This window comes from Ptychodera flava, chromosome 12 (assembly GCF_041260155.1).
Source record: "Ptychodera flava strain L36383 chromosome 12, AS_Pfla_20210202, whole genome shotgun sequence".
Classification (NCBI taxonomy): domain Eukaryota; kingdom Metazoa; phylum Hemichordata; class Enteropneusta; family Ptychoderidae; genus Ptychodera; species Ptychodera flava.
Window position 1 is genome coordinate 1362623 of NC_091939.1, and position 26395 is coordinate 1389017.

The following is a 26395-nucleotide window of genomic DNA, read 5'->3' on the forward strand; positions in this document are numbered from 1 at the left end:
TAAATTAACAGGAAATAAGAACTTGGACGTATTGGCTGTGGGAAATACATTCCTTACATGTAAAAATTATGAAGTCACTTTAGTTTAAATTTAAAATATGCAAAAGTGCGACCTTCCAGAGGTCATGACGTCATTAGGGGTACTTTTACAGGGCGAAGTTTTTGATGGATTTTAAAAGTAAACACTGAAAATCAGATAAGTCACTAGACGTGCGTCAGACCTGACGACACTTGTTGTGCAGTTCAAGCCAAGCCAAGGACACAAACATTCAAGCCAAGCCAAGGACACAAACATCCTATTGTTTGAAGGCCGTGAATATTTCTATATCAAGACAAGTCACCGTTTATTTTTGAAACCTCACAGGTACATTATTTTACGATGATTTTCCACTGGCGATGACGACTGAATGCATGAAGCAATTTGACCAAACAATTTGTCGTTTTTATTGCAAAAAGTGTACGCTCTCTTACATAAGATCATTGGAATTACGCCGTTCAAAAACTGGACTCGTCCCCTGATATGAATAACTACCGTAATCGTTATGTACGTTGGCATTCATTGGTGAATGGCTGAAAAATAACATATTTGATTTCCTGTCAGCTTAGCCTTGAAAAGTTAATTACTTTGTCACGCTGACAGGTATTTACAGTTTTGGATTTTCTAACGTGTTTGATTTGTATCGATATCCCTTCGATTAGTTCCGGGTTGCCAACCAGGATTTGGAAATAGTCAACGACCGATACGAATGCATTACTCGTACACAGATATCCTCGCGGGAAATTGAAGTGAAATGTGGAGTATTTACGAAAAAATTTGAACGACAAAATGTTTAGGGTAGCCGGGTTTTTCAAGGATAAGTTGGGTTACCGGAGACATTTCTACGTTCGGCCTTCGTTTTATCATATTCGAATTTTAAATGTTGCCCCTAGGTAAATGCCTTAGTAGCAAATTTATATGTAACGACACCAAGTTGCCTGTTCCCGTCACAATCACACGATTGTAATTTGCAAATGATGGCTTTTATACCTTTTGACTGAGGAATTCATGATATTTGAATCAATAAAATAGGCCAAAAATCCAACCCATTCTGTTACTGTTTAGTTCAATACCCTGGTATTGAAGTTAACTCAGTCGCCTTTTCAAAAGCAAATAAAGCATGAAATAAATAAGCACAATAAAGACAAGTAAGAATCACCAATGATTAATTTACAGTACTCTAACAGACCCGAGGCAGTGTATCAGTTTTTATCGATCTTTACGATACATTTAGTAGGGTTTTTCTCATAAGGTGAGTTCGTTTTGTTCCGTTTATACATTGACAGAATAATGGAGGTGTCGCTCCTACCTACATGGAAAATAGATCGGGTAACATGATCGCTCGAGCTGAATATTTAATACCTCATAGATCTTACCACCTTTGCGGAAACACCTTGTCGATTTCGAGAAAATGCAATCGACTGTAACTTGGTGTTCAACGTGGAAATGTACGTTTTTATTGTTTTTGTTTTACTCATAATTTAATTCGAGTTGGAAAGTGAAAGTGATGTCCTGCTACAACTTTGCGATTCCCCCGCCCACTGTTTTTTACCCCATCCACTCCTAATTCCAGGAAAACTTCCTACTGATGCCCCCATTACAAAATCTCCTAACTGATATGTACCACCAACACGGTTTCTCATCTCCACGAAACACTACCTGCAAACGATCGAATCTCGTTTCCTGCCTGTCTGCATCACATGCTTCTTCAACTTCCCCGCCGATCAAAAAGTAAAAAAATTCTCTCATTATAATCGATCAGCAGTTTGCCCGTAAATAAACCGAACGAATGGAAACCACAATTTTAATACACAAATGGTAAACGAATATTAGTTATGTGATTGGCGATTTTACCCGTCGAATACGCTTTTTTCGTAAATTGTTGTTCCGTTTATATATTTTGTAGCAAGCAGCACTACTGATGTTGTCAAAGTCATATATTCTTATTTCCCTCGGAATAATTGAGTCATCAAAGGCTGGCAGCAAGAATTAACCTTGTCTTATCGGCATTGTTATGACATGTGTCATCCTGGCCACGTCGTGAGGGTCAAAGTTCAAGGGCCATTGCGATATTAGAACATGGGAAATCCCCACCGGCGCGGCGGTGCAAGCAAAACTGTTGTAACTATACAATAGACGAACTCCAATTCCACTAGAATCAGATCCGATTGAGACACAAATAACTCACTGCAAGGGAGGACGGGCGTCAGAGTAGCTGACGAGTTGAACACTGTGTGTGCTTGAACACAGTTCTGACCTACGTATACATTACTGCATAGCTCGTTGGACGAGTTTCAGAAGACGTGATTGGCGGATAAACCACACAACCGAATTCGACCGCTTTGCGAATACAGTTAGGAGTGCCACTTCACTAGTAAAATTGAAAGGGACGTTGTAGCCATGGCGTGTACCAGACATTTTTACTTCCTGGTTCTCTTATCAGTCACTGTCTGTATTGCAGCCGACGTCGGTGAGTATACGCACGTGGAAATCAAAATATGGTCTTTATTGATTAAGAGTGTCTACGTATTTTGTTATGAAGGAGATTAATGAATTACTCGCTAAATTATCAGGTGTTCAGTTCAGTGATACTGAAAACAAACCTGAGTAAAAATTACGTTGTTGTAACTTTGTTGTGAGAACAATGTTTCGGAAATCGTGTCCTGACCTGAATATCATTGTATCCACGACAGCTCCGTGTAGTGAACTGTTTGCCCGTGGTCAATGTGGGGAGGGGGAGAAGCATACACATTCTATATATAAAGCTCTCTCTTGGAGCGGAACCGTGCTGAAAACTCAGTCGAAGGTCAATTCTGCGTAACGACAGCAGTAGTAACCATGCCACATTCGCAAGCAGGATTTTCAACTGCTTGATCTTCTGTACTCACAATTAAAATCATCAGTGCTGTCGCGAAAAAATACTGTTATTTCAAAATAACTTGAAAATATATCTTTTTAATATCATCTAATTAGCGGTTTCTGAACAATACTGAGCAACTGTTTCTGAACAGATTAATTCATTCGAGTATGGAATATCAATAATTTCCAAGTAATGTATTCTTTTTTGCCCGTTCACGTTTTGCTTTCCCATCGTAGAAACTTCTCATGGTCTCCTACCCTCAAATATCATTCGCCATTCCCAAACAAGGAATACTTCAGTTTGGGAACAGTAGTATGACAACATCGAGCCATCCTGACTTTTATAGCAGTGAATCCATGGCAACAGCCATTCCTCAACTAGAATTTTGTGTGCTTACCATAGTGTTCTTATAAAATGGCAGCAAATTGTCCATAACACAAGGCCACTTGACCAAAGAAAAAATTACGTTAAAAAACTGTTGACACACTTCGCTACATCTGTGGAGGTTTACCTGAGAATTCAGTGGGAAAAATGAGTCATTATGGTACAAAGTGCATTAGTTACGCCCAGCTCAGTGTGTTATGTGTCATATGATATAGTGTTTCAATTGACAGGTAGCTTTAACGTTTTATGTTGTTTTAACCATTGAGTCAGTGTTTTGAACACTATAAAGTATATTGAGTTTCGAAGTCGTTAGTGAAAAATAGCTCTGCCGGTTATTGATTAAGTTTTTGAGTTATTGTTGCTTGCCGACTGCTAAGTATTTCGATATTGATATTAGAGTATATCAATGTTCAACTCTGAGCTTGTATATCCCAGATATTTCGAAAGGACTAAGCCCGTCTTCTTCATCGGGTCCACTACAGTCACTGATGTCGAAATGCCACTGTCAAGTTCAGAACTCCTTGCATGACAAAAGAGTAATATTGATATTGATATTAAGAGAGTATTTAATGCCACAAGTAAAATTACAAATAAGAAAACGTGTAACTACAGCAAGTGAAATTTAAATTAACAATACAGAAAAAAAATGCAAAAGTTTTTTGTCAGTTTGGCTTTTTTCTTCGTAAGTCAAGGCATAACTCGACCGTTGAGGGCGTTACATGGACGGTGAGAAAGATCAAATACACATTTCAATTCAATAGGAATTGTTAGCAATTCAGTAAATGATTTAAATTTGAAGATTTTCCATAGAGGCCTAGTCACAGGAAGCTTGGCCAAAACTTGCAATTTAAGTGATTGGAAATGCCATACTTGTGGCCAAGAAGAAACACTGGAACACATCTTATTTGAGTGCAAATATGTAAAAGAAATCTGGCAGAAATGTATTTCTTTCTTTGTCAGAAAACACAACTTTGATAATAATATCAATATCAAAAGATTAGCAATTGTAGGAATCGAAAATGATAATAATGCAACATCTGACATTATTTACTGTATGGCTTCCTTTCTAAAATACACAGTATGGAATATTCGAAATTCGGTTACTCTTGATGGGATTAAAGTTTCCCTTCAATCCTATGTTATGCAATTAAAATATTATCTTTTCTCATGGATGAATACATTTTATTTCACTTATAAGATGATGAACAAAGCTGAGGATTTTATTGCACAGTTTTCAAGCCTGGTGAGACTTTAAGGAGAAGAATGCATCCTGAATGCATTCATATGATGATCTTTGTAATTAAACAGCTAATTATTTGGTTTTATTTTTCGGAGAAGTTGCATTGTAATTTTAATGCATTCGCAGTTATGTAGATATGTTTTATTTGCGACTATGTTGAAATAAATTTATCTTTTTCAAAAAAAACAAACATACACAACGTATACAGATGAGCAGGAGGGACTACTGTCACTCGACTATACTGCTCCTTTATTCTATCTTTTGCTGTGTTTCATGTTCATGATATTTTCCATCGGATAGGGTCGAGTCATCATGTCCTTTATCGAAATATATTATTAATTTCATTCTACAGGATATATATGGCACGTGACAGATTTCCACTATGAAGTAAATTACACAGCGGGTGATTATCCTGAGTCAAGTTGCCGAGACCTTCAGGGAGAGACGCCTCATTACTGGGGAGACTATAGGTGCGACTCCCCCTGGACTTTGATCAACTCGTCAGTATACGCCATGCACAAAATTCAATCTAATCCAGACTTCATCGTATGGACCGGGTGAGTAGGACATTATCGGACTGGTGACAGGGAAATCTCGCAGTGGATACAGGAATAGTGAACTGAATAACTAGGCTCACAATCCATATTACATAACTTTGCATAATACCACGCCAAGAAACGGAAGATGAAAATGCTATGTAAACGAAATCAAAGATATATTTTGTATTTGAGTTAAGTTAAGATACAATGGTTTTGGATGTACAAACATGAATTACTGTCGCTGACTATAAAACGTAAATAAAGTGGAACCGAAAGTTTATCTTTTTTCAATTTTCTCAAAGAAATCTATTGAAAACTTGGTTATCACATTACAAGGATTTAAAAAAATACGGATTTTGTATTCCCGCCAATATTGCCACACCCAAGAAAAATCCTCCGGTATCCATGTATATATACGTACATGTGCACGTAGGTTTATATTTCCACGAGGAAAAAACGTACAAAAAGCCTGCTGCTTTCCCAATAACCAGTGATTGTTCTCATTGAAAACTGTTGTATCAGTGTGACTTTACACAGAGAATCTGACACTGGTTCAACTGTCTGACGTAGCTTACAGTATATCCATGAACCGTCCGCAATGCAACACTCTGGATATGCAGTATTGAATAAATGCAGTATTGGACGGCATTTCATATGTCTCTTGCATAAATTAACATTTCAGAGACGATACTCCACATGTACCAAACGACAACTTGGACACAGATAAAGTATTGGCCTACATCTGGAACCTTACAGCACTCCTGGTAGAGGTATTTCCAGAAAAAACTATCTTTCCAGTGCTCGGAAACCATGACTACCATCCCAAACACCAAATGCCACCGGAGCCCAACCCTGTCTACACACAAGTCTCCAAATGGTGGAACGATCACTGGTTGGGCCAATACGAAGGGGTCAACGATACTTTCACTCAAGGTGTGACCTCTTTCCAGGAATTAATTCTGGTTTACTAGTATGCTGAATGATACTTCAAGTGGCAATTAAAACAATGTCATCAATTATACAGTTAGAAAAACTTTTTACTTAGAAAGTCAATTGACATGGAATTGCAATATGTCACAGCACGATAAGACTGGGCGAAAAATCAGCAAATTTATGTCCGAATTTTATGAAAGTGATTGACTGACAGAAAAAATGCAATGATGAAATCATGGACTTGTTCACAGCACTCACTCTGTACCAACCCTTATCTTTCTGTCATAATAGCTGCATACTACACAGTGGAGTACAAGCCAGGACACAGAATTGTCGGATTGAATACCGTCTACTACTATACAAACGACAAGTTAACAGCCGAAATGGAAGACCCTGGTAATCAGTTTCAGTGGTTAGAAGAAATACTTACGAATGCCATGGACACTGACGAAAAGGTTGGTTATGACCTTCAGCGTTTTAAAGTAAGAATTTTTAAGGAAACGCTGCCACAAACCTTATTCTAGACCTCTGTACGTGACAGAGATTATACCAAAAAGACACAAGGGACTGTCGACAGATTGTTGATTGCTCAAATCACATTTTGCAGTCAGTTATTTGCTCGATTAACACTAGCGACAACCACTTACTGAAAGCAAACTTCTAGCAAGCAAATGGGTCAAAATTCTTTCGACGACTCACAAGAGCATTGATTTTAAACCAGCACCATCATTATTTTTTCCATCAATTACAGATATACATCATTGGTCATGTACCGCCAGGTGTTTTTGAACGACACGCCGGCAAGTCGTGGTTCTACCCGAAGTTCAATGAGCGTTATATCAGCATCATTAGGAAATATCATCAAGTGATCTATGGTCAATTTTTTGCACATCAACATGACGATAGCTTCAGAATTTTCTATGACGAGCAAGGTGAGTCATATTTTGTCTTTTGATAATTACAGATTTTAACAACAGCGGCCTCTACCGAACGATGGTGTTTGCACTCTCCTCTGCGTTTTAATTGGACTTTCAGAGAACCAAAGGCAAAGGAAATTAGGAAATATCTTGCATTATCTTAATTGCTTTTAATGTTTTTTTTCGGAAAATCAGACTAGCTGTAAAGTCATACTCCCAAGTAAAATCCTATAATACATACATTTAACACCCGTTCAGAAATTTCCCTCATTCAGTTTTTGCCAAGACATCACAGTCAAAATTCGATTATTAAAGGAAAAGAATAAAATATATAGCAGCAAGTATACACCTACCAATAAGCCAACAGAGTATACCTTTCAAACGTTGTATTACATCATTTTTAAAAATTTAACCATACATGACTCAGCAAAACTAGATGCGCGTAACTAAAAACACATGAGCGGGTATTAGTTTCATAATTATACGCATAATGATAGTGGAATAACCAGACTTTCATGAAGTGACAACATTGTACAGTATACCGCAATGTACAATCCGTATGTCAAACAACACTAGACCCAGTCCAACGGCCATGGGCATCCTTGTTGCACTCTCTATATTTATGATCTTGCTTTGTTTTACAGACAGAGCAGTGAGTTCATTGTTACTAGCACCTGCTGTGACGCCATGGAATACTACACTCTCCGGGGTTGGACCAAATAATCCAGGGATAAGACTTTTAGAATTCGACCGAGACACTTGGGAGATCTTGGACATCAAACAATATTATCTCAACCTTTCAAAAACTGAAAGTTCGTCCGAGCCTGAATGGATTTTAGAATACTCAGCAGCTGAAGAGTACAACATTCCTGACGTCACCACGGAGTCACTGCAGAAATTGGTCGACTCTTTCGGCGACAAGGAAAGTGATAACTTTCAGAAGTACTACCTATACAACAGTGTCAGTTACGATCAAGGGAAGTGTGATGACCAGTGTAAGACAGAACAAATATGTGCAATCACCAAGGTGGATTTTGAAGATTACAGCACATGCCTCGCAGAGGGCGCTGTTGATGGCGTTAACCCTCTGGTCGCGTCTGCCTTCTTCGTCTTTAACGCTTTCCTGATACTCGTGCACATAATGATTTAAACTTCACAAAAAAGAAAACGAGGATGCCAGTAAGACTTGGTAGAAATCTTTCAAAAATTTCTGGATTTTAGAATATTCAGTCTGGTTAGAATGTGATGGCGTTGGATGGAAAGCCAGCTTCAGTAATTCTAATTATCAACATTGATGACAGAGCAATCTGACAGTGCATTTGATTTAGGCCTTAACGTGAACTTCTTTTCATTAAAACAATTCGAACATACTATGCCATCAAATCAAGCGTCTCTTTACAGAAACAAGGATACCGTATTGCTGTTATTTTGATAAGAATGGTATTTAAGTCATGCTGTAGATTTTCTTAGCATTGACAAGTGAATGGAAAACATCAAACACCCGAAACGAAGGACGTCACATTACTCCGTGTACATTACCTGTACGGAATGTCTTAATTATGAATGGCTCGCGATTGCATCAAAATAGTGCTGACCTTTGACATTTATCGAGCAATAAACAGTGAAAACTTACGTGATATGTCTTGTCAAAATTGTTTATTAACTCATAAGGGTTAGTATAAAGAAGACATGTACGTACCAACTGTTAACATTGATATTGCAATTAATAAATGAGCAAAGAAATCTATTTTCACAGATGTTTTGTTTAACTTATGACAGGGACGATGGTTCTGATTTATAACAGGGATAATATTAGCCAGACTCAAAGTTCAAGTGTGTGTAAACATACAAAGGCTTGAATATCTTCAAAGCGACTCAAAACAATCTCCTTCAGAAATAATTGCCATGTATATGTGAAACGTTGCTATTAAAGTACAAATAAATCGACAAATTGATTATTATTTTTTCATGGTTGTTGAAAACAATTGATTGTCATACGATTGCATCCAGGTAACAGCATGTTTAGCATTTACGAATTAAAACATATTCTTTCCAGAAAAATAAGAACAAAATCTGAACAGAGCTAAAATTGGTGTACATCGATGAAGACTATGGTATAAAAGGTATGATGCACCTATCTTTCATTGACAGATCATATGAGTTTTAGTGCTGTTGCTTCGATGGAGACGCAATTAAAAGTTCAAGCATATCGTTGCGTTTGACAAAACCTAAACCCTAACGTTAAACTGAAGAATTTCATATTGCAGGTATTATAAATTTTTTAAAACTGTTGTCAAAGGCTGGCGGGGTGATTCAATAGAGTCTTGCCAGACATGTTATATATTTACACAGATTACACAACATATTCGATGTAAACAGACCATTGACGGTTCTAAAACAATACTTTTCTGGTGTAATACTTCAGAGACAAGATAAATTGTAAAATACCTTTTTTACATAATACTTTTATTTGAAATCATGGTACAATGACCTTCATGAAATAATACTGCAATATGGATGGATAAGAAGCATTTCTAGTGAAGTTTCATGATAAATTAATTAATCAGGATCGTGCTTTTATGTTCGTCTCTCAATTACAATAACAACCAGCGCCATTTACTGGTGTTGGTCAACTCCGACATTCACTGTCTCATGTACAAGATGTGATAGGGTAGTGTTAAATCTCAACCAATGGATACATTTTGAATTTGTGTGACTGTATATAAAGCCTATCTTGTTGCACAACACTTAAGTTTCGTTATTCTGTCAAGCATATAGCAGAGTTCTGTAAATGTAGTAATACTGTTTCAGTAAAGAAATACTGTGTAATATACAAAGGTACCGATACAAATAATTATAATACTGTCCAAAATTTACAGTAAATAAAGATAGCATTTATTATTAATAATTATTAGGTTTTTCCGTAAATGTGCGATATTTGCAGATATGCTGAGTATATATTAATGGCAATGGTTTCTTGTATTATTTCCAGAATTCGTAACAAATGATCGATTCAAGCACCTAGTAGCGGATATTAAGAATGTACTGTTATATACAAAATTACTAAGTGCCTAATTGATTTTCACATCATGGAAATGAAAGTTTTAAATATCATTCCTGCCATGACAATTATTTAATGGAGGCATTGAAGCTTTCTAATTTATACTAAAATGGTCCTATTCATACTTGTACAAGACATTGTAACGAGTAATATATGAGTCACTTTCCGTTGATGAACTGTCCAATTCTTTCTTTAAATCGCCCTCGGAACTCGATGAATCCCCCTTGATTCTTGCCGTCTCTTCTGATTCGACGTCTTGCTCAGTTATGTAAAAGTGATCGCGATATGCGTCTTCTAGATTTGTCTCCCTTCGCAATGGCATGCTGTCCGTCCTGTTTAAAAATAAGGTGTCACAAAAGTTTGTGAACAATTGTTATTTGAGATAGAGTTTTGGCATCATTAGTCCAGCGAGAAGACAACATTTTTTATTTGCATTGATTTCAATTTTGGCATCGTATTCGAAGCTCGACAAAGAGAAAGAATATTTACAATACTTGAGTGCATATACCAAGACATCGACTGAGAGAGACAAAGTCAAATGTAACTTATTAAGTAAACATTTTATGACTAGTTTTGTTCACGTCAAGTTTTTCACACGGGTAAACTTCAAACTTTGATTGTGTTTTAGAAAGAAATCGTTTCACGTCACTCACCTCATACGGCATAGAAAGTAGAGTACTGTGGTTATTGTGAGAAGAGCGGCCAATCCACCAGAAACCATCGCGATAATTAGTGTTGTTATTTCTAGAAAGAAAGTTTAAAAACAAAATTTCCTTAAAAATAAATAACCCGATTCTCTTTAAATGCAATTCGAAATTTAAAACTACGATCTTAATTACATATTCAGATTGTACCATAAACACTACATAGTTGTCAACAGGTCTGATACAAGCGATCGACAAGCCATCAATTCAAAAAAACATCGCTGTTTAAATTTTGTTTGACTGATATGAAAGCCAACCAATTCAAATCACCTACGTAATTGTATGCGGGCTAAAAGAGTCTCTGTATCGTGCAATGCTGTAAAAGGTAGGCTCTACTTGCAAACAGCAATTTTTTCGACGGTTTAGTGTACACCAAACGTTGTATCTTTAGTTGCCAGTACGTTAATTATGTTTTCCGTTGGTGTTCGGAAGCTTTTTCTTATGGCAAGACTAATCAGGAGTCTGTTGGCTCTCTCTCTCTCTCTCATTAAAAAAGTCACGTTTTTATATGCAAAATCAAGAATCAAATTTTAGGTATTTGATAGAGTTAAAACTACATACCAGACGTTCCCGGAGCTCTCGTTCGTTTCTCAGGTTCGACGGTTGTCAGAACAACTACCAGAATGACAAAAAACAGTGAATATAATGCAGTAAAATTGTCGTATAGTGTTAAGGCTTGAAGAAAGTTGACAACAGGAAGGATTGAGGACAAGTATAGATATTCTCAAATGAAATACGAAGGATTCATGGCAAGGATTTTTGTGAAGGTATATCCCTGTTAAAGTCGTCTATTTCAATCATTCGGAAAGTAAACCACTAAACATTTGATGTGGTGATTTTATGTGAACTTTGCTGAACGGATGAGAGATTTGTATTCGCATTAACCGGAACCTTGTTGAATCGTATAAAAGCTATGTGAACACCTTGTTCCGTATACATTGATGAAGAAGAAATGACATCCTTCGTACTACCTGAACATATTTATAGCATAGAAAGATTGCAACATACCGATTCCACAATCCGCATTCGTGTCACCAGTTTCACAAGTCTTAAAGACTTCAGGGGAACTGTACGCCGAATAATTTTCATAAATAAACAACAGTCGCACATCGTACAATTCATTCGGGACAAGATTTCGGACGGTAGCTCGATCTTCATTTCCACTGGCAAATGTCACGTTATGCCAATTTCCATCTGCCGGAATAGACCGTCTCACAATAATTCCATACACTCTAATTTGAATTACGACGTACTGTAATTCAAACTTGACCTCCCATCTTACTGTCAATGAGTCGTTTGTTGCTTCGACAAGAACGAGGGGGATTTCGACGGTTTCTTGGGTTGGAAAAGGTTGAAATGTTTGTAATGCAGCTGTAGGCGTCTCTGTAGACAAAAACGGACCACACTGATCTTTCACTTCACCTTGTCTGCATGTCCAGAATTCATAAATATCACTGTAGTAAACACCAACATTAAACGTAACTTGAAGGCGGATGAAGTATTCGGTAGTTGGTGACAAGCTGCTCAAAATAGCGGAATCGACATTCTCTACACTAGGCCCGTCAAGCCACGTCATATTATTTTCACTATATTGAACAACTATGGATATGGCTTGATACATCGAAATTGTCCACCGTAAAGTAAAAGAAGAACCTGAAGATTGCACCAATTCAAGTGTTATTGTCGGTGGTTCTGGAGTTCCAGTTGACGCCGCTGTCGATGACGTCATAGTAGTAACAGTATCCGTCACACTTGAAGGTCCACAGTTAGTACCAGCTTCACCCACTGCGCATGTCCAGAACTCAAATACATTGGTAAAGTAGATTGCTGTGGTAGTCACAATTTGCATTCTTACTTCAACTCGTGAACTGAAGGACAAACCAATTACGGACAGTGTCGTGGTAATATTGCTAGAAGTGTAAAGTTGATAATCTTGCCATTCTTCATCCGCTATTCGAATTTGTATGATGAGAACATCAAATGTTACCAGCAGATTCCAAGTTATGGTAATGCTATTGTCAGTGGCATTGAGCAAGGATACAGTAATATTATCTGTATCTGGTGTTGTCGATGTTGTCGACACTGGAGCCAATGCAGTGCTTGGAGAATTGGTGCTGACTGATGTGATATGCTCAGTTGGTCTTTCAGTAGTTTTCGGTCCGCAGTCAGTTCCAGATTCACCCACTGCGCATGTCCAGAATTCAAATACTGTGCTATAGTAGATAGTTGTACTAATCTCTATTCTGATTCTGACTTCAACCCTTGAACTGACTGATAGACCAACCAGTGACAATGTTGTAGTGATGTTACCAGAAGTGTAGACTCGATAATCTTGCCAGTCTCCATCTTCGATTCTGATTTGTATGATGAGAGCATCAAACGTTACCAACAGATTCCATGAGATAACAAGGCTTTCCTCTGTTGCATTAATTAGGACAATTGTTACATTCGCTGTTTCTGGTGTAGTATGAGCAGTAGTAGTATCAAGTGCATGCGTTGATTCTGTGGCAACACTTGGCATAACAGTCGTACTTTCAGTTGTCACCATTGGCTTTTCCGTTGTAATTGGTCCACAGTCGGTTCCATATTCGCCAGCTGCACATGTCCAGAACTCAAAGACCACGCTGTAGTACACTGTTGTACTAATCACTATTCTGATTCTGACTTCAACCCTTGAGCTGACTGATAGACCAACCAGTGACAATGTTGTAGTGACATTATCAGAAGTGAAGACTTGATAATCTTGCCAGTCTCCATCTTCGATTCTGATTTGTATGATGAGAACATCAAATGTTACCAACAGATTCCATGAGATAACAAGGCTTTCCTCGGTTGCATTAATTAGGACAATTGATACATTCGCTGTTTCTGGTGTAGTGTGAACAGTAGTGGTATCAAGTGCTTGTGTTGTTTCTGTGGCAACACTTTGCATAACAGTCATACTTTCAGTAGTCACCATTGGCTTTTCCGTTGTAATTGGTCCACAGTCGGTTCCATATTCGCCAGCTGCACATGTCCAGAACTCAAAGACCACGCTGTAGTACACTGTTGTACTAATCACTATTCTGATTCTGACTTCAACCCTTGAACTGACTGATAGACCAACCAGTGACAATGTTGTAGTGACATTATCAGAAGTGAAGACTTGATAATCTTGCCAGTCTCCATCTTCGATTCTGATTTGTATGATGAGAACATCAAATGTTACCAACAGATTCCATGAGATAACAAGGCTTTCCTCGGTTGCATTGATTAGGACAATTGATACATTCGCTGTTTCTGGTGTAGTGTGAACAGTAGTGGTATCAAGTGCTTGTGTTGTTTCTGTGGCAACACTTTGCATAACAGTCATACTTTCAGTAGTCACCATTGGCTTTTCCGTTGTAATTGGTCCACAGTCGGTTCCATATTCACCAGCTTCACATGTCCAGAACTCAAAGACCACGCTGTAGTAGATTTCTAAGTCAATCTCTATTCTGATTCTGACTTCAACCCTTGAGCTGACTGATAGACCAATCAGTGATAATGTTGTAGTGACATTATCAGAAGTATAGATTTGATAATCTTGCCAGTCTTCATTTTCGATTCTGATTTGTATAATAAGAATATCAAATGTTACCAGCAGATTCCATGAGATAACAAGACTGTCTTCTGTCGCATTGATTAAGAAAATTGTTACGTTAGATGTTTCCATTGTAGTATGAATAGTTGTGGTATCAAGTGCAGGCGTTGTTTCTGTGGCAACACTTGTCATTCCTGTTTGAGTCTGCTTTACGGTTGACACGTCATCAGTTGAAATAGAAAATGTAGTACTTTCAGTTGTCACCATTGGCTTTTCCGTTGTAATTGGTCCACAGTCGGTTCCATATTCACCAGCTGCACATGTCCAGAACTCAAAGACCACGCTGTAGTAGATTTCTAAGTCAATCTCTATTCTGATTCTGACTTCAACCCTTGAGCTGACTGATAGACCAACCAGTGACAATGTTGTGGTGACATTATCATAAGTATAGACTTGATAATCGCGCCAGTCTTCATCTTCGATTCTGATTTGTATGATGAAAACATCAAATGTTACCAACAGATTCCATGAGATGACAAGGCTTTCGTCAGTTGCATTGATTAAGACAACTGTTACGTTAGCTGTTTCCGGTGTTGTGTGAGCAGTAGTGGTATCAAGTGCAGGCATTGTTTCTGTGGCAACACTTGTCATAACGGTGTCAGTCTGCTCTACGGTTGAAACGTCATCAGTTGTAATAGAAAATGTAGTACGTTCAGTTGTCACCATTGGCTTTTCCGTTGTAATTGGTCCACAGTCGGTTCCATATTCACCAGCTGCACATGTCCAAAACTCAAAGACCAAGCTGTAATAGATTACTGAGTCAATCTCTATTCTGATTCTGACTTCGACCCTTGAGCTGACCGATAGACCAACCAGTGACAATGTTGTTGTGATGTTATGAGATGTATAGACTTGATAATCGCGCCAGTCTTCATTTTCGATTCTGATTTGTATAATAAGAATATCAAATGTTACCAACAGATTCCATGAGATGACAAGGCTTTCGTCAGTTGCATTGATTAAGACAACTGTTACGTTAGCTGTTTCCGGTGTTGTGTGAGCAGTAGTGGTATCAAGTGCAGGCATTGTTTCTGTGGCAACACTTGTCATAACGGTGTCAGTCTGCTCTACGGTTGAAACGTCATCAGTTGATATAGAAAATGTAGTACGTTCAGTTGTCACCATTGGCTTTTCCGTTGTAATTGGTCCACAGTCAGTTCCATATTCACCAGCTTCACATGTCCAGAACTCAAAGACCACGCTGTAGTAGATTTCTAAGTCAATCTCTATTCTGATTCTGACTTCAACCCTTGAGCTGACTGATAGACCAACCAGTGACAATGTTGTTGTGATGTTATGAGATGTATAGACTTGATAATCGCGCCAGTCTTCATTTTCGATTCTGATTTGTATGATGAAAACATCAAATGTTACCAACAGATTCCATGAGATGACAAGGCTTTCGTCAGTTGCATTGATTAAGACAACTGTTACGTTAGCTGTTTCCGGTGTTGTGTGAGCAGTAGTGGTATCAAGTGCAGGCATTGTTTCTGTGGCAACACTTGTAATAACGGTGTCAGTCTGCTCTACGGTTGAAACGTCATCAGTTGATATAGAAAATGTAGTACGTTCAGTTGTCACCATTGGCTTTTCCGTTGTAATTGGTCCACAGTCAGTTCCATATTCACCAGCTTCACATGTCCAGAACTCAAAGACCACGCTGTAGTAGATTTCTAAGTCAATCTCTATTCTGATTCTGACTTCAACCCTTGAGCTGACTGATAGACCAACCAGTGACAATGTTGTTGTGATGTTATGAGATGTATAGACTTGATAATCGCGCCAGTCTTCATTTTCGATTCTGATTTGTATAATAAGAACATCAAATGTTACCAACAGATTCCATGAGATAACAAGGCTTTCGCCAGTTGCATTGATTAAGACAACTGTTACGTTAGCTGTTTCCGGTGTTGTGTGAGCAGTAGTGGTATCAAGTGCAGGCATTGTTTCTGTGGCAACACTTGTAATAACGGTGTCAGTCTGCTCTACGGTTGAAACGTCATCAGTTGAAATAGAAAATGTAGTACGTTCAGTTGTCACCATTGGCTTTTCCGTTGTAATTGGTCCACAGTCAGTTCCATATTCACCAGCTTCACATGTCCAGAACTCAAAGACCACGCTGTAGTAGATTTCTAAGTCAATCTCTATTCTGATTCTGACTTCAACCCTTGAGCTGACTGATAGACCAACCAGTGACAATGTTGTTGTGATGTTATGAGATGTATAGACTTGATAATCTTGCCAGTCTCCATCTTCGATTCTGATTTGTATGATGAGAACATCAAATGTTACCAACAGATTCCATGAGATAACAAGGCTTTCGTCAGTTGCATTGATTAAGAAAACTGTTACGTTAGCTGTTTCTGGTGTTGTGTGAGCAGTAGTAGTGTCAAGTGCAGGCGTTGTTTCTGTTGCAACACTTGCCATAACTGTTCCAATCTGCTCTACGGTTGAAACGGCATCAGTTGATATAGAAAATGTGGTACTTTCAGTTGTCACCATTGGCTTTTCCGTTGTAATTGGTCCACAGTCGGTTCCATATTCACCAGCTGCACATGTCCAGAACTCAAAGACCACGCTAAAGTAGATTACTGAGTCAATCTCTATTCTGATTCTGACTTCAACCCTTGAGCTGACTGATAGACCAACCAGTGACAATGTTGAGGTGATGTTATCAGAAGTGAACAAATGATAATCGCGCCAGTCTTCATTTTCGATTCTGATTTGTATGATGAGAACATCAAACGTTACCAGCAGATTCCATGAAATAACAATGCTGTTCTCGGTTGCGTTAATTAAGCTAATTGATACATTGACCATTTCTGCTGTCGTATCATAAATGGTGGTATCAACAGCATCCGTTGTTTCCATAGCAACACTTGTTAAAGTTTCATCAGTTTGTTGTATGGGTGTATCTGTTGTAAGAACCAAACCCGTTGTTTGCATAACACTTGTCGTCTCTAATTTGCTAGTCTGACTTATGGGTGTAAACTTTGTCAGCACGCTGTCTGTTGTTTGTACATCAATGCTCGTCATATCTTCTTCAGTTTGTTGTTCTGATGTAATCGTGGTCTGTACCACATCAGTGGTAGCAAATGTTACATTTTCTGTCGTTAACGTTGGTTTTTCTGTCGTTATAGGTCCACAATTAGTCCCGTATTCACCAGCTGGGCATGTCCAAAATTCATACACTCTACTATAAGATATTACACCAATGATTTGGAATCTCAATCTGACTGCTACTCTCACACTTGCTTGAAGGCCCGTTATCGTCGTTGTGGTGGTCAAGTTCGCGTTCGTGTAAGAGATGAACTCTGTCCAATCGTCATTCACCCTAACTTCTATGGTTATGAGATCGAACGAAAAGACGATGTGCCATGTAATTTCTATCATGACATCAGTTGCATTTAGAAGTTCCACAGTTACGTTTGACATTTCAGCTGTTGCAGGTTCCACAGTCGGTCCAACTGTTGTCTGCATATCTGAAATACAAAGAGACCATTGACATTCCAAAGCTACAGCAAACAGAATTCTGATGGAATTTTAAAGATTCCAAATTACAAAAAACAATAGATGTTACGCTTATGTTGACTGTTTGCCATCTTTTAAATATCTGATTATCGACATTTCATCTCTGGCATAATGCATTTTGATGTTATGTATACTGCGCCAAGGAAAAGCGTATAAGCTTGTTTGCTCAAATTGTTCTCACATACGCTTTATATACTTTTATTTAGTAACGAAGAAAAACTAGAAAAGATCACGATGTAAAGTTTTGGAAAAGGAAATAGATTTCTGAAAATCTACTGACATTCAACACCCGAGTTAGTCTGTGCTTTACAGTTTTGTTTTTGAGGTAATTCAATTCGAATTCGCAAAGACAAGACGGTGAAAAAGCCATTATCCCGAGGGTTCAAGATGAGCGGGTCAACACCAGCAACATAGACCGGTAAGCGTTTGTAAAAAAGTGTCCAAATATTTGTACTTATGTTTTGTCTACATTGAGCAGTGAGTAAAGCCAACACGTTTATCTAGAACTCTATATTATTGCCAAAAGAGTTACAGAGATTTGTCTGCTTTAAGTGAAAGCAACCTACCTTGCTGACACTGATACCCAGTTCCGGAGAAGCCTGGCATACATTGGCAACCATTCGTTCCATTCCTTACCGCACAGATTGCATTGTCGTCACAAGTAACATTCAAACATGTTAATACTCCTCCGTTTTCGCAGACACATTCTCTTGTGCAGTCTCTGTCCAATACTTTCTCTTGAACCTGGAAATGGGAACAGTTCGCGTGATATTTGGGAGAAAATCATGGGGATATTCATGTATTTGGACAAAACAGCGCGCAAAGCGAACATTTTAAATATTGTAGGTTTGAAAAGTGAACGCGAGACAACATCCCATGGCATTTCTGTCGTGGAATTAGAAACCGATATAAAACTAGTTACTTTGTTCTTTTTTAAATTTCTACTCTTTACAGTGAATATTTTCTCCTCTAGGAAACCATGTGATTTTTTGCGATGCAACATTTTCCTTCATAAAATTTGAAAATGCCCTTTACAATTTTTTCATGTCAATTTACCATCATGATGTTTCGTTGACATCTGATCTATAATTTTATGTAACTTTTTTGTATCGGAATATTTCGTAAAGAAATTAAGTCTTTCACTTGCATTTACGAATATTTAAAAACCCTGAATTTGAAAAAAATATGCATGTATTTGGTAGAAGGGATATCCAAGGCAACAAAAGGATGCCTCTACAATCTCTATTGTCTTTATAAACTGTAATTTGTGCTGAGCGATGGTGCTGAAAGCTGGGTATGGACTAATATCTGTAGCTGTAAACAAGAATTAGGTTATGATTTGAAATTAAGGAAACGCAATATACCTTGTAATAGAAGCCATCCCGCGAACAACCGCAATGTTCTTCCTTGACACACCCATTTCCTTCTTTGATGTAACCTTCTACACATGAACATCCCTCTACACATGGACCATGTTCATTGCAGGCTGCAGTTGGAGTTTTATCGACACATGTCGGCTCACAGAGGTCAGCACAGAGTGTATACACAGAATTCTCAGGGCACTGCAGAGCTGCAAATGGAAATGATAAGAGACAAAAAACGAAAAATGCTGACACACCGTCCCGCTACTTTTTCGAAAAGGAGCACGCGGAACTAACTTTGTAAATATGATAATAAAGAGATCAATGGAAAGTAAACTGCAAAGCTGTATCTTCTCAAGAAGTGCATTTATTGACAGTGTCCGGATAATTTAGTGAGATATTTGATGTACATTAAGCCAACTTTAAGCGATAATACGTGTGTACAGTTATTTTCAGGAAATTTAGAATGAACTTTTTGTTGGATTTATAATTTCTTATTTTCTCTAAACTGTACATGATTCCAATTAACAAAGGAAATATCAAGGAATAATTGGATCATCTTTCATAACGGTTATCATAATCGAAGTGAACCTTCGCAGAATCGCCATTTAATGTGTTTTAAAGAGTTGTGTTCAGGTACCAAGTTTCAAGGTCTGAAAGATATTAAATCCCATTTCATACATTAAATATTTTGCGCATTCAACACATAATGACCTAAGAAACAAGTCAAACATAACTCAAGCGCGTTTATAGCACGACTGGTGAAAGAGATAGTAAAATACGTATAATTTATAAATTATAATGTCGGTGACAGGAAACGATGAGTGATTGACCCTCACCTAAGTGTATATTTTCAGCATTGCAGCGCAATAGTTATTCTGAATTTTCATGTTTGGTTAGACAGTGCATTAATCCCACATTTCTTTCATAGGGTACACTGGTGTATCCAAAGCAGGAACAAATAACATTACACTTACGACAATATGTGCTTGATCTCCATGGATCGACTTGTGCTCCAAGCTGATTGCATGCGTAGGCGAAGGCTTCAACATTATCACAAACGGTGTTGTTGTCAGGGAAGAGTGCACAGTAATCATATACACAGGTTTCATTATATTTAGAGAACTCAATTACATTAAGGCATTCCCGGAATGGACCTACAGGATTTGAAAATAATAAATATAAGCAAAATCGCATCAACAATATAGTTGGATATTAATTAAACTTCCACCGGTGATCATATACACTTGATTCGGACCTTTTGATGGATTGTTTGCAGTTACATGTATACTGAAATTTCATATAAGACAGATTGCAACAATATGCACGGACTCCACTCCGTAGAGTTAGCCGAAACTAAATTGTTCATTCTAGAGCATGTATGTGTTCAAATATGTATGACAAATTTCATACATATGAATTCAACCCTGCCAAACTAATGCGAGATTACACAGATTAACAATTTAGTTTATTAATGTGGAATTATGAAAACATATTTTATATATTTTACAGTGCATACATTCAATAGGTGTTGCATATCTATCTATGGGACACGTAGGACTATCGCTGTTACTTCCAAATGCTTTAAGCAATAGGCTAGTTATCAGAAAACTTGTTTTGTTGAATCGTAAATTTTTGTTTGTTTGTACAAATTATCTCATAAAGAACACGATTATCCAGATTTACCATTCACGTCAGAAATAATAGAGCATGCATCGACAACTTCATGACTTTCCTCTTGAGTCCTGTTTTCGCAGGGTTTGAATTCTTCAGCTGGTATATCACATTCTTCCTCATTAAAAAGCCAGCTATTTGCAAATTCAGAAGCATCAGTCAGCTGCAATAAATATTCAGTTAACAAATAATGTTAATAGAGAAATTGATTTGTCAGAGTTTCTGTATGGATGGCCTGTATACACAGTGATGCGTGCAGAGTGTATTTTAAAGTTCACACTATTAGTGAATTACTGTGCAACGATTAACACAGACTTCAATTCAAATAAACCACATAGAGAATTTTCTAATTCAGCGTAAGGAAAACACATTGAACATCATTGATTTAATTGCTTTTATATTTAATCAGTGGTTTAGCACATTTTGCATGAAAGACATCGCATCTCAATCTGGACCTTTAGACACTGATTATAAATTTGAGCTCACGAAAAGAATCATAGATTGTATGTCAGTACAAACAGAATTTCTAATTGTATCGACCACGCTTAATATTCAATAGAGTGGCCTGTGGTACATTTAGTACATGTTTTATACAATTTGTAAGGGTCGAATGGAAAAAGAGAGTAAAACGTTTGACCAGTGAATATATAACACGTAACAAAACGTGTATAGAATGAAATTTTCACCAAACAACAGACATTTTGAAGCATATTTGTGGATATCTGAATGATGATGCTAGTGAGACACCATGCCCTGCATGACATCGAGTAAATAGTACCAGGGTATTTTTCTATTTTATGTAAAAACCGTCGCACAGATACGATAATGAAGTGAAATGCAGAGCTGTCTTACCACCTGCAAATGTCGGCGCGATCTTGTAAGCAGTCGTTCAACCCTGACCTAAGCTTTGCCAATTTTGTAAGATTCGTGTCCTGAACTTGTGATTATGTAAGTGGCGCATGTTCATGGCCAAATGAAAGAAACTGAACAACAGTCATCGGAAAGACATTACAGAAGTTGATGAAAAGACAATGAATCATCCTTTATCGTTCTGTATGTCTTTTTCACATGGAGAACGTACGACAGCATATTTAATGATACAAAACTGGAACATATTAAATTAGGGTACCTGTAGTCCGTTTGGATCAGTGAAATCGTTTTCGTAATTTCCGTCAAAGTTGCCACAAAGGCCACAGGTTGCATTGAAGTAACTTGCTGGTATATTGACAAATACCGTGTGCACACTATCCCACGTGACTCGTACTCCAAAATCCGTTGTAAGGCGCTACAATAAATGACAAATGAATGTGGCGTAATTTTCGTGAGGAAATATTGTCAAAACAGTATTTGTATGCAGATTCAGAACTCCTTCTTTAAGTTGGTAGCCATGTATTTCAACGGGTACATTCGGAAAAAAACCCAGATAAACAAAGTTATTCTGTAGCTTGGGCTTGTCATAATAATAGTCAAGATAGCATCTCTTGCTATTGAAACAATTATTTATCACTAATAAGCGTGTTTTGGTGAATTCTTGATGGCACAAGTACTGAACTAAACACATGTGATTATGATCACAAACCACAAATGCAAGTCTTGTATGATTAGAGCTTCTTCATTCAGTTTATAAAGAAACCGTTATGAAATATATCATGACTACTTCCGTTTTTCTCGATGTGGACACACACTTAATGAAGTTCAGCGTGTCACCACAATTATTGACAAAACGTAGGTGATAGTATCTTACTTACTCCTATTCATCAACGTTGAACTATTCACTTACCACATAACGCCCTGTATAAAGAACTTTCACTCCATCCATAGGCCTTACAGGTAACGTCACTCGTGTCCCATTTACTAGTACTTCTTGATCCAACATCAGTTTAAATTCCTAAAAATATGAAACGCTTTAATTTCTGGTACCTCCAGATATCATTCGCTGATTCGAGAATTATTTATTTCGTTCAAAGCGGAAACATTTACAGTAAGAAATCATGAGTTTTATTGCTGTTACTTCGTCGCTTTAAAAACTCCATACAAAACTTCTGGTCATGTAGACTGTAGAAGACTTGTAGGGACGAACATCTACATTATACTTACCGTGTTGTACACTTGAATTATGACAGTTTTAGTAAAGGAAACTCTATCCGATGGATGTCGTTTGGTGTTTTCCACTGTTACTTCTATTGGTGGGTTGCTGATCACATCTTTGCAATTCTTCATCAGAATGTAGCTGCACACACCCTGGAAATCATATTTCAAGCCATCGAAGGTGATGTAGTGAGGATCTCCATAAACCTTACAAATCCCACGAGCTTAAAAAACAAAACATTTCAAAGTAAGTAAAACTCGGCATATATGATTGATCGATTTTCAAAACATTATTCTGCAGTAAGTCGCAAAAATCGTTGAAATCATTTAAAAGTTAAATGATAATTAATGCACCGATTATTTAACATGTGAGAGTACCTTAAATAAATATGATTACATACATAATCAACCTACAGTTAGACTTTTGCGCAATATTTTAATTCTTGCATCAAGAATGCTTTACCATGATTAAGAGGAAAAGTGTCAGTAAACAAAAGAGAAGGGCACAAAATATATAATATTTGTTTCAAAGATAGTTTTGTGTTTTTATTTCTAAAGCAGAAACAATTAGCTTAATAATACTAGATATGAGGCCCTCAAAACATAACATGTATGAATCAAGCAAAAATAAATACTTATGTTGTGTCCCTTGAAGAGAGGTTAACATATTACAATGTTCTGACCGGAAAATAGATTTTTCATTCAGAATGTCTTAATTTTATCACATACAACCTGATTCTGTGAAAAGCTAAACCATTTCCCATTCAATTTAAACCTTTAAACTACAAACACATATTGCAATTAATAATTATGAGCATATTAAAAAACCCAATGACATACAGTGAACTGCTTTGAAGCATTGGCATTAGACGAACAAGACATATTGTCTAAATCGAGGTGTCGCCAACACTGTCAGGTGCAATTAACAGAAGCAGTAACATGAGTCGATCATAAAAAAATCAACTATGCAAAAGTTGAAACATTGTCTAGCAGGAGGTCGGATGTAGTCTAAACAACACCACCACATATGACCGAGCACTGTCCAAGTCACATCACTTGTTTTCAGGTGTAGTTGTTTTGACTACATCTGACCTGCTTCAATAAAGTTATTGTTATTGTATTGTTGTATTGTCAACAGTAACAACACATTGCAATGAAAATGCGAATAACACTCAACTTTCATGTGCACGTATTCGTAGCTCGAACTACAGGAACCAGGCTCGAGCGAACGCATAGAAATGAGAACAACTTTCATGTCCGTTTAGCTCAGATACGTTGAACAATTCAATCGGTGAAGTTAACACGAGAAAACTAGGCAACTACAAATGTCAACTACGAAGATACAAATTATCCGATATTTTGATTTAATTGTCTTCATCGCCAGAATCTGATTCGATGACACGAATTCGACGACGTTTAGCCTTGCAGTCGCACACTGCCGGTGTTGACGTGATATTGAAGATGCAGTTTGTCATGACTGTGCCTGCGAACAGATGTTGAAACTTGTCCGTATTTCCAGAAACAGACGGGATGGCCGAAATTTGCGGCTGACAAAGCGAATTACTTGTAGTGGTATTCGTATTTTCTGAGTTGGTTTCGCTGAGTATATGTGACAGTCGTCTTTTCTCACTCAGTTCAAGTTCGTCGTAATGTTGCAGGCTGCCGGCGTTCTTATGGCAGGTTATTTTGATGATTTTGTGCGGTGGTACTCTGGCTGAAGACAGTCGACGAACGCAGGTTTTCCGTAGAGAATGGTTGGCAATCTTACCCTGGATATTAGCTTTCAATGCCGCTTTCTTCATGAGTTGGCCGAGTTGATTTTTACCGAGCGGGAAATCGTATACCAAACAGCGTCGGACTTCAAGTGATCGATGAATTTAGGTTGTAGCGGCTGTAGGTAAAATGGCGAGTCTTGGTCACACGCTGTTCGCGGACGATGTTTTATGTAGTCGCGATACAAATCAACCGGATTTCTAGAATCATCAGCAACAGTGGCATACATTCTCGATGAGAATGCTCGGGTGTCAAGTCCGGTACCATCACGAGTCTTATTCTGCCGTTCGTGGAACTCCAGATATTCGAGGCCATCGGTGTCTCTGCCAGTCACAATATCGCCAAATTTCAATTGTCGATGTTCATCCTGTCTGCGAAGGCCACAATGATTACCGAACAGGTAAAACATCGTAAAATTCGCCGACTGCATGGGCATCAAAAATGCCAAGAATACGCTCTTTCCACAACTTCTCTTCTTCTTCAACAGTAACTGCATCGGATTTCTTTTCTTTTCGTCCCTTTCCCTGTCTCTTCAGATCGTCTTGCTGCGCATGTAGTGCCTGGTTCATTTTGTGGAACTGTCGATCATTTAAACTGACTTCATATCCCTTGTCGCGAAGTTACCGATCGAGACTACACTTCATATTCGTAAGAGTGGATGGCTCATACTCTTCGCCTTCGATTTTTCGAACACCAATGAAAAATTTGCTCAGAAGAATACTCAGTTTGGCTGGCGGTATTACTTCGATCGGTCTAACTTCGCTGGTGTTCGTCGCTAAACATTCGGTACATTTTCGTACGTCATGCGATGTTGTTTTCACAGTATTTTCTTTCTGATAGCTTTGTATGAAGTCATCTACTTCATCTAGATAATTTTCTTCTGGCGGTGCACATAGTAACTGGTCGATCTCTTCCTCCTTCAATGTCAACAGCCATTGTGTAATGCAATCCGCCATGATTGACAAGGGAATTCCGTGTTTACAAAATTATGCAAGAAAAATCAATAAACCGCATAACAGTGATTCATATATATTCATGCACCGTCCAACGATGAAACATTTTTTCGACGAATGTTAATATTTAAACAATGCATGTCATTTAAAGATGAAAACAAAAATTAAGTAGGAAAATTATAAGGGAGAGGCATGTAATAAAAATATTGTAGCCCAAACATGGGACTATGTGCCCTCGAGGCAGGAGACCATTTGCCGTCCTGACTTCGGGCAAAAGGTCACCTACCCTCGGGCACATAGTCCCATGTTGGGGCTATAATATAAAATGCTCCAAAGCAATTCAGTGTAATAAAAACAGAGAGGTTGATAATAGATTACCAAGAACTTTTCATACAGATCATAACCCTGCTAAACTCCTGTTTTTGGATGATACCCTTGCAAATGTCCTCTTATAATTGCCAAAAACTGACAACTACTTTAGACTTTGTAAATGGCAAAAACTTACTCAGCTCACACTCCTTGTCTTCATTGAGCTCATAACCCTCATAACAATGGCATCCATAGTCATCATTCCTGTCGTAGCCACAGTAGCTATTCTCTCCACACTCAAGTGGCTGACAAATGGTCTCTCCATCAATTGTACATTGACAAGTCTGCGTACAGTCTTCATTCACAAAGTGTTGTCCTCGCTACAGATGAAAGAAATGGCAAAACCTGGT

General features: G+C 37.9%; 2 protein-coding genes across 3 annotated transcripts in view; one reads left to right on the top strand and one right to left on the bottom strand.

Annotated features, from left to right (window-relative positions):
- Positions 1-21: 21 nt before the first annotated feature.
- Positions 22-8870, top strand: LOC139144671 (acid sphingomyelinase-like phosphodiesterase 3b). 2 transcript variants are annotated; one of them, XM_070715397.1, is made up of 7 exons: positions 22-1484; positions 1943-2506; positions 4873-5077; positions 5742-5992; positions 6284-6447; positions 6744-6924; positions 7554-8870. In XM_070715397.1, exons 2-7 carry the CDS (start codon positions 2437-2439, stop codon positions 8057-8059), a joined length of 1377 nt encoding a protein of 458 aa, XP_070571498.1. In that variant the 5' UTR covers positions 22-1484; positions 1943-2436; the 3' UTR covers positions 8060-8870. The 2 variants fall into 2 exon arrangements, with proteins under 2 accessions (XP_070571498.1, XP_070571497.1); XM_070715396.1 differs by having other exon boundaries at positions 22-2506.
- Positions 6790-26395, bottom strand: part of LOC139145988 (IgGFc-binding protein-like) — a 100362-nt gene continuing 80756 nt past the window's right edge. The window contains 12 exon segments of the mRNA XM_070717435.1: positions 6790-10302; positions 10624-10714; positions 11236-11289; positions 11683-17778; positions 18394-18571; positions 19192-19397; positions 20166-20345; positions 20875-21025; positions 21992-22147; positions 22643-22750; positions 22960-23174; positions 26182-26365. Of these exon segments, the coding sequence (XP_070573536.1) occupies positions 10086-10302; positions 10624-10714; positions 11236-11289; positions 11683-17778; positions 18394-18571; positions 19192-19397; positions 20166-20345; positions 20875-21025; positions 21992-22147; positions 22643-22750; positions 22960-23174; positions 26182-26365 (7836 nt within the window). The 3' untranslated portion in view covers positions 6790-10085.